The 15,015-nt window shown below is 49.3% G+C and overlaps 1 protein-coding gene across 6 annotated transcripts in view; it reads left to right on the forward strand.

The window, feature by feature from the left end:
• The window catches only part of LOC139563348 (BTB/POZ domain-containing protein kctd15), a 29,294-nt gene extending 15,055 nt beyond the window's left edge, over positions 1-14,239 (forward strand). For all 6 annotated transcript variants that reach the window (XM_071381998.1, XM_071381994.1, XM_071381997.1 and 3 more), the window contains 2 exons: positions 955-1,260; positions 10,184-14,239. In XM_071381998.1, coding sequence (XP_071238099.1) covers positions 955-1,260; positions 10,184-10,342 — 465 coding nt within the window. In that variant the 3' untranslated portion in view covers positions 10,343-14,239. The remainder of the gene's footprint in view (positions 1-954; positions 1,261-10,183) is intronic.
• The last annotated feature ends 776 nt before the right edge of the window (positions 14,240-15,015 follow it).

The raw sequence follows: 15,015 nt of genomic DNA on the forward strand, positions 1-15,015 counted from the left end.
GCTTAACATCGGGCCACTATTCACATTAGACATTACCATAAAATCCCCTCTGTGCAAAGCATGCATAAAAAAATCAACCATGGCTTATATTATAATTATCCTCATGTTCACTTCTTCTCCCATATATATTCCCCTCACCTCCCCTCTGTTAGCTAACTACCAATAGCTTGCCTTTCCTCCTCAGTCTTCCTGGTATTTTCTATGGTAGTGTTGAACGATGGTGCCATCTGGTCTTGTGGGAAATTAGAGGCAAGAGCGCAGGGGCAAATGGCCCCCAGCAAGCACAGCCCAGGGGGGGAGGCAGCTAGGCAATCTGCTGCAGCTAGACTGTCTGCACACAGGAATGTACCATCCCATCCCACATCACTGCAGCCTGGGCTCACTGAGCCTCGCCTCGCCTCACTGACACAGGCCTCTATAGAGTAGAGCTCAATACAACATGCTAGAGGATTACTCAGCCCTGCCACCAGCTACTGTTGGAGTAGAAAGTGACTGGCTGATTGCAGCTATGGCCATGGTTAGCATGGCTGTGGTTCTGGTAATATAAAACAATACAGGCCTTTCTTGTAAACAACTGGAGACTGATCTGGTTTACCAGTGAATTATTCTTCAATCTGAGATATTTTAATGTTCAATGTGGGCCTAACCGAGATCATTGTAACCAGGAAATACCATGAGATTAATATGAGGGACTATAAAATACACTCTTTTAAAGCCACTTTGATACAGAAGTGCAGGTTAGGAGAATTTACACAGCAAGTTAGGAGAATTAACGTAGCAGGTTAGGAGTCTGAGGTTAAGGTTAGGGAAAGGGTTAGGGTTAACAAAAATGCTCTCCTAACTTGCTAAGAAAATCACTTCGTATTGAAGTGGTGTGAAAAGGACAAAGAGGTCTGACATGAAAATTACTTGGATTTGAGTGTCTGTGCATGTTTCCGATCCTGTCCCATCCAGGAGTTCCACCTGCTGTACGAGGAGGCTCGGTACTACCAGCTGTCCCCCATGATTAAGGAGCTGGAGCGTTGGAAGCAGGAGAGGGAGCAGCGCAGGACGGCCCAGCCCTGTGACTGCCTGGTGGTGCGGGTGACGCCTGACCTAGGTGAGAGGATCGCCCTTAGCGGGGAGAAGGTGCTCATCGAGGAGATCTTCCCCGAGACTGGAGACGTCATGTGCAACTCGGTGAACGCCGGCTGGAACCAGGACCCCACGCACGTCATCCGCTTCCCCCTCAACGGTTACTGCAGGCTCAACTCTGTCCAGGTAGATAACGTTTTGTCTGTGCATGAATGTCGGCAGCCGTCTTTAATCATCACTAGAAGATTTTCTTCCTGGTGATGTAAACCCCAGAGAGCCTCTGTGACTTCTGTTTTCCTATAGTCTTGAGGGAGCAGGGTTTAAAGTGGGTATAGTGGTGTATCACGTTTTACAGGTGTGAAGTTGACTGTTGACTGTTCTAAAGTCATCACTGGTGATCTATAGGACAAGGACTCCCCTTTGAAATGCCCATGTAAAGGCATGTGACATGATTTGTAGCCTGCGTGTAGCCACAGACAAGATGACTGTTCTGTAGCAACAACCCCTCATCATAACTCACATGGGATAATAGTTACTCTGATGTGATTTAGAGTGAATTTGTTTAAGATGTTCGGAGATAGTGACACGTTTTTTCAGCCACTTGTAGGCGTATGTCACAGAAATAATATTAATCTTCCTCTCAGAAAGCACTCTTCCCTCTCCAAGGTTTGAATGAGGCTTTAAGGAGCAGAGCAGCCTCTCACCACAGCTCTATGGTATCATCAACACCTCATTGCCAATAGCCATACAGATCAACACATAGAGGAGCCTCACCCAGCGCCCAGCATGCCCCACACTACCCCCAACACGCCAGGCAGGCGTTCTGCTCTGACACCTCCACCGCCCTCCTGCCAATGTGAGAGACCACCTCCGGGGCTGCTGCCTAGCTGCCTGAGCAGCGGGACAAAGTCTTGTCTCCTCTCCACTGTCTGTCTGCCTGCACTGCGGCCATGTTTCCTTCTCGCAAAAATGAGAGGGGTGAAAAAAAATTATATGCATAATTTACGTTTGACTCCTTTTTAAGACACAGCTCCTCTTTTTAAAAAGACTCCAATATAACACCGCCCGGGGAGATTGAAATACACGTATTGCATTTTTTAATACCATACTTACAATTTCTCAAACAGCCTAAACCGGTTTATACTTCTTTTATAGATTTTTAAATGGCTTGCAATATAATTAATTGGCCGCATCAACTAACACAACATTTTCCCACTATGTTTACCGCCGAGTCTGGTCTCAGTGTGCGCCGTACCTCTGTCTCAAATGGACTGGGAAGGATCCCTCCTATTTTAGTTTTCATTATCAGGCCTTTCCCACAGACAGTGGGGCTGAGGTGAAACCAACCCACAGACTCGCTCTCTGTGTAGCTGAGGTGAAACAAACCCACAGACTCACTGTCCCTCTGTTGAGCTGAGGTGAAACAAACCCACAGACTCACTGTTTCTCTGTGGAGCTGAGGCGAAACAAACCCACAGACTCACTGTTTCTCTGTGGAGCTGATGTGAAACAAACCCACAGACTCACTGTCTCTCTGTGAAGCTGAGGTGAAACAAACCCACATTCTCACTGTCTCTCTGTGGAGCTGATGTAAAACAAACCCACAGACTCACAGTCTCTCTGTGGAGCTAAGGTGAAACAAACCCACAGACTCACTGTTTCTCTGTGGAGCTGAGGTGAAACCAACCCCTTTATTCAGTGGCTGCATCCCAAATGGCACCATATGCCCTGCATAGTGGGGAATATGGCACCTTATATAGGGAATAGGGTGTCATTTGGGGCTCAGGCAGCGTGTGAATAACTTTGCGCTGGTGGAAACGGAAGCCTGCCTTCTCTTCAGGGTTACCTGTTTGTGATGTTTGTGTTAGTGAATGAGGGACACAGTGGGGCTCTAGAGGGCTTTGTCTCAACATATAGCCTTTGCCCGGATGGGGAGGTGTTGTTCGCGGCAGGGCTCTTTCTCTCTCTGGGCTGACCCCTTTAAGAGAAACGCGAATGCGCACAGACACGCGCACACACGCGCACACACACACACACACACACACACACACACACACACACACACACACACACACACACACACACACACACACACACACACACACACACACACACACACACACACACACACACACACACACACACACACACACACACACAGTCCCGAAGCAGGAGCCGGCCGGTACCCACCTCCGTACATCACAGTGATGGAGCACTGTGATCAAGCCAGACGCAATCCTTCCTTCATCACCCTGACAGCAACACTACTCTGAGACGGCCCCTGTCCTTCCTGTCCCCTCTCACTGCCAGAGCTGCCAGGGCCGGGGACATTACATGGCCCAGCCACTCTTTCTGACACGTCATGTCACATAGCCAGCCTATCAATCCATACTGGGTCAGCTAGTAACAGGGAAAACATGGCTCAAACCTGCAGTCTGCCTCAATCACCACCACCACCCTCACCACCACCACCTCCATCACCCACACTACCACCACCATCATCTCCATCACCACCACCACCTCCACCACCCTTACCACCACCACCACCACCCTCACCACCACCACCTCCACCACCCTTACCACCACTACCACTCTCACCACCGCCACCTCCATCACCCAAACTACCACCATCTCCATCACCACCACCCTTATCACCACCACCTCCATCACCACCACCGCCTCTATCACCACCCTCACCACATCCATCACCACCACCTCCTCCACCACCAGCACCACCACCTCCATCACCACCACCACCTCCATCACCACCTCCACTACCCTTACCACCACCACCACCACCCTCACCACCACCACCTCCACCACCCTTACCACCACTACCACCCTCATCACCACCACCTCCATCACCCACACTACCACCACCACCATCTCCATCACCACCACCCTCACCACCATCTCCACCACCCTTATCACCACCGCCTCTATCACCACCACCACCCTCACTACCACCCTCACTACATCCATCACCACCACCTCCGTCACCACCACCACCATCACCACCAGCAGCACCATCACCACCGCCATCACCACCACCACCACCACCACTACCATCACCACCTCCATCACCACCCTTCCGGGAAAAAAACACAGAGCACATGATAAACTTAGCTACCAACACTATTTCTGGCCCTCCTGTGTCAAAGCTTTACTATAAAACTTATATTGTGAACTTGTCTCTTAGACAAGGCAGCAGTTGTCCCCCCTAGAAATGGAACACTTTAGTGTGATCAGACAACCACTTTCTAATAGGTCTTTTGATGCTTGTGATGAAGTGGAGAATGAAGATGAGGTAGAAACAGCGGTGCGCCTTGTCACATTTTAATGGCCATGTATAGTTAAACAAAGTAGGACTCCCTCCGTGCAGCACCACATTACTCTGAGTCTGCTCTACCTGTCACTCACACCCAGCCCTATGTCCTGACAACTGGAGACTGAGACACCCAGCCCTACGTCCTGACAACTGGAGACTTAGACCCCCAGCCCCACGTCCTGACAACTGGAGACTGAGACCCCCAGCCCCACGTCCTGACAACTGGAGACTGAGACATTCAGCCCTACGTCCTGACAACTGGAGACTGAGACATTCAGCCCTACGTCCTGACAACTGGAGACTTAAACCCCCAGCCCTACGTCCTGACAACTGGAGACTGAGACATTCAGCCCTACGTCCTGACAACTGGAGACTTAAACCCCCAGCCCTACGTCCTGACAACTGGAGACTGAGACCCCCAGCCCTACATCCTGACAACTGGAGACTTAGACATTCAGCCCTACGTCCTGACAACTGGAGACTGAGACTCCCAGCCCTACGTCCTGACAACTGGAGACTGAGACCCCCAGCCCTACGTCCTGACAACTGGAGACTGAGACATTCAGCCCTACGTCCTGACAACTGGAGACTGAGACCCCCAGCCTTACGTCCTGACAACTGGAGACTGAGACATTCAGCCCTACGTCCTGACAACTCGAGACTTAAACCCCCAGCCCTACGTCCTGACAACTGGAGACTGAGACCCCCAGCCCTACGTCCTGACAACTGGAGACTGAGACCCCCAGCCCTACGTCCTGACAACTGGAGACTGAGACACCCAGCCCTACGTCCTGACAACTGGAGACTGAGACCCCCAGCCCTACGTCCTGACAACTGGAGACTGAGACATTCAGCCCTACGTCCTGACAACTGGAGACTGAGACCCCCAGCCCTACGTCCTGACAACTGGAGACTTAGACCCCCAGCCCTACGTCCTGACAACTGGAGACTTAGACCCCCAGCCCTACGTCCTGACAACTGGAGACTTAGACCCCCAGCCCTACGTCCTGACAACTGGAGACTTAGACCCCCAGCCCTACGTCCTGACAACTGGAGACTTAGACCCCCAGCCCTATGTCCTGACAACTGGAGACTTAGACCCCCAGCCCTACGTCCTGACAACTGGAGACTTAAACCCCCAGCCCTACGTCCAGACAACTGGAGACTTAAACCCCCAGCCCTACTTCCAGACAACTGGAGACTTAAACCCCCAGCCCTACTTCCAGACAACTGGAGACTTAGACCCCCAGCCCTACTTCCAGACAACTGGAGACTTAGACCCCCAGCCCTACTTCCAGACAACTGGAGACTTAGACCCCCACCCACCCCCAGTGTGTGTGTGTGCACTCCGGTGTGTGTGTGCACTCAGGTGGCCATCAATATTACATGACGCTCTGTTTCCAGCCATGAGGCTCATCCACTTTGATTCCTGCCTCACCGGCTTCTCTTGTGTCTCTACTGCGTTCTGTTCCGTTATGATGCTGGGAGGTTAGTGGAGCGAGCTTGATACGTATCCCCTGCTCATCCCCATGGCGACCCCAGGTTTGAGTGGCAGCGCTGTGATGTACCTGTATGCTGTACATGGGAGTGGGGGTTGAATGTGACAGTGGCTGATCCCTCTGCAGCCAAGTCAACCCTGCAACAGTGAGAATAGTTTAGTAAGCTACAGTAGGCTACGTTTATGAAGGTGCACAGGGGATGAAGTAAGGCAATGCTTTTGTTCACATTCTGAGCTTCAAACATAGAGTCAGAAAAAGGGGAACAGAAAGTGTTGCTACAGTGAAGAACTGTATGCAACTATGCAACTTTCAGAAACCACTGTAACTCCTGGGCAATGAGTTTTGGGTTCTGTGAAAGAGCCAATACCTTATTTACAGCAAGAAGGGTTAAAGACACTTGAACATTGGTACATTTGTCATTTTGAATCAAAGATCAATGTGTTGAAATTCAATATGACATTTTGAGGTTAAATGCAATATACAGTATTTACAGTGTAATAATGCCTCATTATCAAAATGTTTTAATTAAGAGTATCTTTATTGATCGACCCTACTCTCCTTTGTGACTGAACGCGTCGCCTAACGTGACAGAGTCTCACATATGTAAAAAATAAAAATAAAAAAAATTTAAAAAAGATATGGGGTGAAAATGCAATGTGATGCAATGATCAAAGCAGGGAGTGTAATATAATTTCCATAATCGTTACTCCTCTCCATCGTCTGTTGTGGATTTGGGGAGCGTTCGTTTGATGCTTCGGCAGGTCTCTTAATTAGTGCCTCTCTTAAGCTCACCATCAGCCGTCTGCCGCCTCTCTTTCCCACAAATTACTGACTCCGTCATCGTCACAGAGCTCCGGAGGGGAGGGGAGGAGAAGAGAGAGGGAGAGGGGGTAGTTATTGTTATTGGAGTTAGTTAGGTGAAAGAAGAAAAATGCTGCTGGCCCACATTTAATCTCAGGCTGTGTCCCAATTGGCACCCTGGCCTATTCCCTATATAGTGCACTAGTTTAGACCAGAACCCTATGGGCCTTGGTCAAAGTAATGCCATTAATAGTTGAGCAGGCCTGTTTAACAAGTCCTATCGGTCTGTGTGATCTGTGAATTCCTCAGCAGGCATCCTAACCCCTAGACTGAGGAGGCTGCGTGGCTCAACCACCAGGACTAATTGTCCCGCTTTAGCCCTCCAATGGGGCCACCACTCTCGCAATTAGAGAGGCCTCACTTGTGTGTGTGTATGTGTATGTGTGTGTGTGCGAGTGTGTGTTTATTTGGGGCAACAGGCGAAACGCATGTATTTTGCGTGATCTTCGTCTCTGACTTCGTATCTGGCAATATAAAGAGAGGGAAGCTAGCCCTGAGCGAGACCTTTCATTTCCATATGCTGCAACACTCCATTAAAGGAACTGGGGAATATATAAATACACAGCACTCCTCACATTGGGATTTAGAGATACTCCCTCTCCTAAAAAACCCAGAAGGATTACAGGAAATGAAAAAAATCTGAGCCTCACTAACGTGCATCCATCCCTCTCACATCTCAGTTTTCTCCCTCCAGCTCCATTATCCAGTCAGGGGCATATTCTCCCTCTTCCTCATTCATCACGGGTCCCTCACAGCTCTTCACAGCTCCTCACAGCCCCTAACAACCCCTCACAGCTCCTCACAGCCCCTCACAGCTCCTCAAAGCCCCTAACAACCCCTCACAGCTCCTCACAGCTCCTCACAGCCCCTAACAACCCCTCACAACCCCTCACAGCCCCTAACAGCTCCTCACAGCCCCGAACAGCTCCTCACAGCTCCTCACAGCCCCTAACAACCCCTCACAACCCCTAACAGCTCCTCACAGCTCCTCACAGCCCCTCACAACTCCTCACAGCCCCTCACAGCCCCTCACAGCTCCTCACAGCTCCTCACAGCCCCTCACAGCCCCTCACAGCTCCTCAGAGCCCCTAACAACCCCTCACAACCCCTAACAGCTCCTCACAGCCCCTCACAGCCCCTCACAGCTCCCCACAGCCCCTCACAGCTCCTCACAGCTCCTCACAGCCCCTAACAACCCCTCACAACCCCTCACAGCCCCTAACAGCTCCTCACAGCCCCTAACAGCTCCTCACAGCTCCTCACAGCCCCTAACAACCCCTCACAACCCCTAACAGCTCCTCACAGCTCCTCACAGCCCCTCACAGCTCCTCACAGCCCCTCACAGCTCCTCACAGCTCCTCACAGCCCCTCACAGCTCCTCACAGCTCCTCACAGCTCCTCACAGCTCCTCACAGCCCCTAACAGCTCCTCACAGCCCCTCACAGCCCCTAACAGCTCCTCACAGCTCCTCACAGCCCCTAACAGCTCCTCACAGCTCCTCACAGCCCCTAACAACCCCTCACAGCTCCTCACAGCCCCTAACAACCCCTCACAGCCCCGAACAGCTCCTCACAGCTCCTCACAGCCCCTCACAGCTCCTCACAGCCCCTCACAGCTCCTCACAGCCCCTCACAGCTCCTCACAGCGCCTCACAGCTCCTCACAGCTCCTCACAGCTCCTCACAGCCCCTAACAGCTCCTCACAGCCCCTCACAGCCCCTAACAGCTCCTCACAGCTCCTCACAGCCCCTAACAGCTCCTCACAGCTCCTCACAGCCCCTAACAACCCCTCACAGCTCCTCACAGCCCCTAACAACCCCCCACAGCCCCTAACAGCTCCTCACAGCTCCTCACAGCCCCTCACAGCTCCTCACAGCCCCTCACAGCTCCTCACAGCCCCTAACAGCTCCTCACAGCCCCTAACAGCTCCTCACAGCTCCTCACAGCCCCTCACAACCCCTCACAGCTCCTCACAGACCCTAACAACCCCTCACAGCCCCTAACAACCCCTCACAGCTCCTCACAGCCCCTCACAGCTCCTCACAGCCCCTAACAGCCCCTAACAGCTCCTCACAGCTCCTCACAGCCCCTAACAGCTCCTCACAGCCCCTAACAACCCCTCACAGCTCCTCACAGCCCCTAACAACCCCTCACAGCCCCTAACAACCCCTCACAGCTCCTCACAGCCCCTCACAGCTCCTCACAGCCCCTAACAGCTCCTCACAGCTCCTCACAGCCCCTAACAACCCCTCACAGCTCCTCACAGCCCCTAACAGCTCCTCACAGCCCCTAACAGCTCCTCACAGCCACTAACAGCCCCTCACAGCGCCTCACATCCCCTCATAACTCCTCACAGCTCCTCACAGCTCCTCACAGCCCCTCACAGCTCCTCACAGCCCCTAACAGCTCCTCACAGCCCCTAACAGCCCCTAACAGCTCCTCACAGCTCCTCACAGCCCCTAACAGCTCCTCACAGCCCCTAACAGCTCCTCACAGCCCCTAACAACCCCTCACAGCTCCTCACAGCCCCTAACAGCCCCTAACAGCTCCTCACAGCCCCTAACAGCTCCTCACAGCCCCTAACAGCTCCTCACAGCCCCTAACAGCCCCTAACAGCTCCTCACAGCCCCTAACAGCGCCTCACACCCCCTCATAACTCCTCACAGCTCCTCACAGCCCCTCACAGCTCCTCACAGCCCCTCACAGCTCCTCACAGCCCCTCACAGCTCCTCACAGCTCCTCACATCTCCTCACAGCCCCTCACAGCTCCTCACAGCCCCTAACAGCCCCTCACATTCTCTCACAGCCCCTCACATCTCCTCACAGCCTCTCACAGCTCCTCACAGCCTCTCATAGCCCATCACAGCTCCTCACAGCTTACAGTATCTTACAGGCCTCAGCCTCACTCCTCAACCCCTACTGCTCATTACTCCAATTATGAGCCCTAGTTATCTCTCCATATACTGAACTCAAGCCATCTCCCTCCAAACACACCTAGCTAACTCTCTCTGATACACCCCCAACCCCCTCCATCCCTTTGAGCTCATGCCCTCATATCATCATCAGCAGATCCTTCAACACCACCCACCACCATGAATATTAGAGACAGTGTGACGTCCGACCGCCCCTCCGGCACATATCCATCTATTTGATTGGGTTAGTGACATGTGCTACTGTATACGTGACTCATCACCAGTAAATGTGCTTCGATTGATGAGTAGGTAGTGGGTGGACAAGGTCATTATTATTGATAAGTCTGTGTTAACCCTTTGGGAGTTTCTCCTGGCCACTGTGCTTGTTCTCTACTTGTTCTTTCGGGTCTAGGTCGAGTTACTGCAAAGCATTTTGTGGCTGCTAATGTACAAAGGGCTTTATGAATAGATTTGATTGATTAAACCTCTGTTGTTGCTCTGTCCCTGCAGGTTCTAGAGCGTCTGTTCCAGAAGGGTTTCAGTGTGGCAGCGTCCTGCGGCGGCGGGGTGGACTCCTCCCAGTTCAGCGAGTACGTGCTGTGCCGTGAGGACCGGCGGAGTATGTCCATGAACACCCCCATCAGGATAAAACAGGAGCCCCTGGACTAGAGAGACTTTAGGAGAGGAGAGGGACTAGCCACGAGGGGCTCCTCACCCCCCTACTGGACAGAACAAACCCAAACCCTAATATCCCTCCACCTCACACCACAAAAACCAACCCAGCAAGAAACACCTAAGTATTAGCAGACGCCTGATAACGTTGCCAGCTCTGAGGAACTCAGTGCTCTAAGGGGAATGTAGTATAAACACAAAAAAAGGAAAGAAAGAAAACAAAAGGATTTGATTCTGTTTACTAATAACACCCAAAGAAATATAGGACTATGATGATGAACAGAAAGACTGAAACAGCAGCTCCATCTCTTGAACCATTTAAGCACCGTGACCAATCTCTTTTTCCTCCAGTTGTAAGGCTCTCTGACCCCTTGTGAAGAGGTGTCCTGCAATCAGTGACGAGCACGGCCCCCTTGCCCTCAGTGCAGCGCATGGCGGTGTGTCGTCCAGTCCCGTACGTGTCTGTGTGAGGCCCATGTGTTGTGTGTGCCGTCCAGTGCAGCTGAGTGGGGACAAGACAGGTGCTATTTAGGGAGGCCTGGGCTGACAAGGGACAGGGCTGGATGAGAGGAAGAGGAGGAAGTGACAGCCATCCAGCCCACATTGCTCTTACAGCCAGCAACCAGGCCTCGCAGCCAAGGGAGGTCCGATTGATTGTCTTTCTTATTTTCATTGTTGTTTATAAAGTACAACTTTTTTCTCTGTTTTTTTGCTGTTTTATCACAACATGGTGTAAACAATTATTAATAGGATTGTTTTATGTTTTTTTCCCTCCTATATGAAGGATGTATGAACGTTGTATTCAAAGTCATTAGGTTTGAAAGCTTGAGAGAATGAGAGAGGCAGAGAGAGAGAGAGACAGAGAGAGAGAGGCAGAGAGAGAGAGAGACAGAGAGAGAGAGACAGAGAGAGACACAGAGAGAGAGACAGAGAGAGAGAGAGAGACAGACAGACAGACAGACAGACAGACAGACAGACAGACAGACAGACAGAGAGAGAGAGAGAGAGAGAGAGAGAGAGAGAGAGAGAGAGAGAGAGAGAGAGAGAGAGAGAGAGAGAGAGAGAGAGAGAGAGAGAGAGAGAGAGAGAGAGAGAGACGAGACAGAGAGAGAGAGACAGAGAGAGAGACAGAGAGAGAGAGAGAGAGAGAGAGAGAGACAGACAGACAGACAGACAGACAGACAGACAGATTGACAGAGAGAGAGAGAGAGAGAGAGAGAGAGAGAGAGAGAGAGAGAGAGAGAGAGAGAGAGAGAGAGAGAGAGAGACTTGGCAGTGGCTATAGAAACACTATTATGTCTGGAGGCTACGTGGCTAAAGCAGCAGTCTGGCTGGTAATGCATTCAGAGCTGGAGAAGGTCTCATTGTTTAAATGGGGCTGCAAGGGAACCTGGCTATTTCTACATCTTTCAGAGGAAACATTTGTAGCATGCATAAAAAGTGCAATGGCTTTGTCGCAATTAGCTGTCAAACATATCTTAAATCAAATAAGATTAACAATGTGAGAGTACATATATTTATTACAAAGTTAAAAGTCAAAAGGTAAAATGATCTGCAATGTGAAATGAGAAAATGGAATGAAATTGTATATGAAGGCTCTGAATGTGTTGCTGGTTGTGGAATGCCAGAATGTTCCTAACTTGAAAAGGAACATGTGAACTGAGGTAGATCAGTGTATCTCCATGATCGTGATGAGATGTACTCTAAATGCTTGATAACTTTGTTTGCACTTATAACACATCATCTACAAAACTTCCGCCATCCCCAAAAAAGTTCTTAGTATACGTCCTGATGACCCGCACCAAATCAACCCACACATTATCTCATTGTGTTTCTAGTAATTAGCACATATGAATATGTTGAGAGAGCCCAATGTAAGTAATAGCAAACTTCAGTGATAAAGCTAAGTTGCCTATTTGATGATTGTACAAAGTTCATATTTTCATAATTGTTTATTTTACACAGAAATCACTATGATTATTCAAAACTATTTTATACAAACAAACACAGTACAAATAGTCTGACAATTGAAAGAATACTTCAATACTTCAACAATTCAATTCAATACTTCAATCATGGAAGCCCCTGATGTTTGTCTTGCTGACTGTCTCTCATTTAATTTCTAAGGCAGGATTATTTCAATCACTCTTCACGTGTCTGCAGCAGCATAACCTAAAATGAACTGTAAGCTGAGCATCAGAGCATTGTTTGCAGAGAAAAAGAGTGGGAGGCACTTACTCTATCCTGCTGTGATTCCATGGGTTGATTCTCTACATTTGTGGATCAAAGAGAGAAACAAGAAAGAAAGAGTATAAAGTTGTCATACTGTCTGTGTAACTGTGTTTCTTCCATTCCAAAATAATTGATCAAAAAGAGGCCCATTCTGATCTTGGTTCAGCACCGGCTTGTTAATGAGTTTGTTTTGAAACCTCCTATGGTGTGTGTTTCACTAAACATTACAAAAATTAATTTTTAAAAATTCAAATGGGATGGTACTTTAATTAGACACAAACCAACTCTCCTCTTGGTCCTAGTGTTCAGTGTCCTCTCTGTGGATGTCCACTGATTAAACAAGCCCCAGGACTTCTTCCGTCTTCAGTTCTTAAAGATGGCCAGGGTTAGTTAGTTAGTTTAGCTCCAAGAAGTCCAGAAGGCAGCACAGACCTCCTGGGGGGCCTCCCTCCCAATCAGGCTCCTCTTTGTTCTGACCTGCTACTGGCCTGGGCCCTTGCATCCAGTCGCCTCAAAGGGAATGGCCAACCAGGCCTTTCATGTTGCTGAGGGATGTGGGGCTTCAGAGCCCAGGGGGTCCCCCGGGCTCCCATGCACTCCCAGCTCCTCAGCAATGCCAGTAGAGACAAGGGTTGTGCCCCCCACTGCGTCATCACATTCCCTTCTGTACAGAGCACCCTCCTAACGTTACCCCCATGGCTCACTGGACTGCACCACACCGCACCAGACCAAACAAACATTGCCTCCCTACTTTATGTCCTCTGGTATCTCTAGATTCAACTTCAACATCTGAAGGTAACCGGCTCAGTTCTCAATGGTTCTGAATAGTTACAGTATGTGGCAGCATTTAGCTCACCTTCATCAGTTCACTTCCTTGTTGACACAAGAGTAAAGCAACTCAACAATACCTCTTACAGCTGGCAGGTTCTCACAGATACCTCATACATTACTGGGCCATTTCCTCTAACATGTTGTATGTTTTCACACATACACTCAGAAAAAAAGGAGTCCTGTGCAGCACCATTTGTCCCTGTAGGAGAACCCCCTGAAAGTTGGCTCCAGATATAACTGTTTTGGGTTCCAAATAGAACCTGGATTCCAAATAGAACCTGTTAAAGGGTGCTATTTGGAACCAGAAATAGCTCTATCTGATCTTAAATGGTTCTATCTGGAACCTTTTTTCAGATGGTTCCCCTACAGGGACACATGGTGCCACATAGCACTCTTTTTTTCTGAGAGTGTACCATTTTCTTTTAGTAATTTGTGGTCAGTAAGTTGGTAGACCATAATTAACAAGGAGTCATACCACTTCTCTGTGTGGTGTGAAGTCCAGAGACCGGAGGGCAGTTGTACAGTTGTTTGTATATTAAATTGTTATCAGGACTCTTTTACTGAGCCCTCGACCGTCTTATTAAAAAAGAGACCCCTAAGTCCTCTCACTCACTACGAAACAAAAATAATGAAAATAATTTCCAATTTGCAAGCATTATGTTGTGTACATATGGATTGAAAACATTTCAAAAGGGTATACTTAAGGTACAAAATGTATATTATTTAAAATGTTTTAATAATTAGACTGTGGTATTAAAGGGCATGTGTTCACTTACAGTGTGTCCATTTGATCTTTCTTGCATATTTGCGATAATAAAAGGATGTACTGTATATTTTCTGCCTCGGTCCTCTTTGCCTCGGTCCTCTTTGCCTCGGTCCTGTCTGCCTCGGTCCTGTCTGCCTCGGTCCTGCCTGCCTCGGTCCTGTCTGCCTCGGCCCTGTCTGCCTCGGTCCTGTCTGCCTCGGCCCTGTCTGCCTCGGTCCTGTCTGCCTCGGTCCTCTTTGTGTCATTTCTTGGATAATAGGGTGTTGTTTTTTCCTCCTTTCATCTGCACTAACACTGTCTCTTTCAAGAGGGAAAATACACTACACCTCATGCAGTTACATGTAAAACAGATCTCTTGTGGTTTCTTATGTGGTCATTAACTTTTCAGTTTGACTTGTAGTGAACTCTCAATATACTATAATCACCAGAAAAATGTGTCAGACCCCGCACAAACATATCTTTGCAGTGCACCAGTTTAGTCGCTGTGTGGGTAAAGTAGGGGACGTTAGGGGTTAAATCAAGATCAGCAGTCTGAGGGGCCAAAGGGACTTTCAAATGGGCCTGCTGCTGCATCTAGAAAACCCCCCCCGCCAGAATCTGCTCCCAAATCCCTGTGTTTTGCACCGAGTTAAACGTTTTGGTCTTTTCAAAATGCTGCCGCTTAATTAGCAGTAGAATCCGGAGGGGACTTCTTCTTGGTCTCTGACACTGGTACTTAACTCAATTTGTACTTAGCATGTGTAATGCTAGTAAATGGATATGAAGTTGGTTTCAATAGTCAATTTCAGTTTGGGTACAACTAACTGTCTTGTAAAAACATTACTGTTGATTTTGTGGTTAG

The sequence above is a fragment of the Salvelinus alpinus genome, chromosome 33, assembly GCF_045679555.1.
Source record: "Salvelinus alpinus chromosome 33, SLU_Salpinus.1, whole genome shotgun sequence".
NCBI lineage: Eukaryota > Metazoa > Chordata > Actinopteri > Salmoniformes > Salmonidae > Salvelinus > Salvelinus alpinus.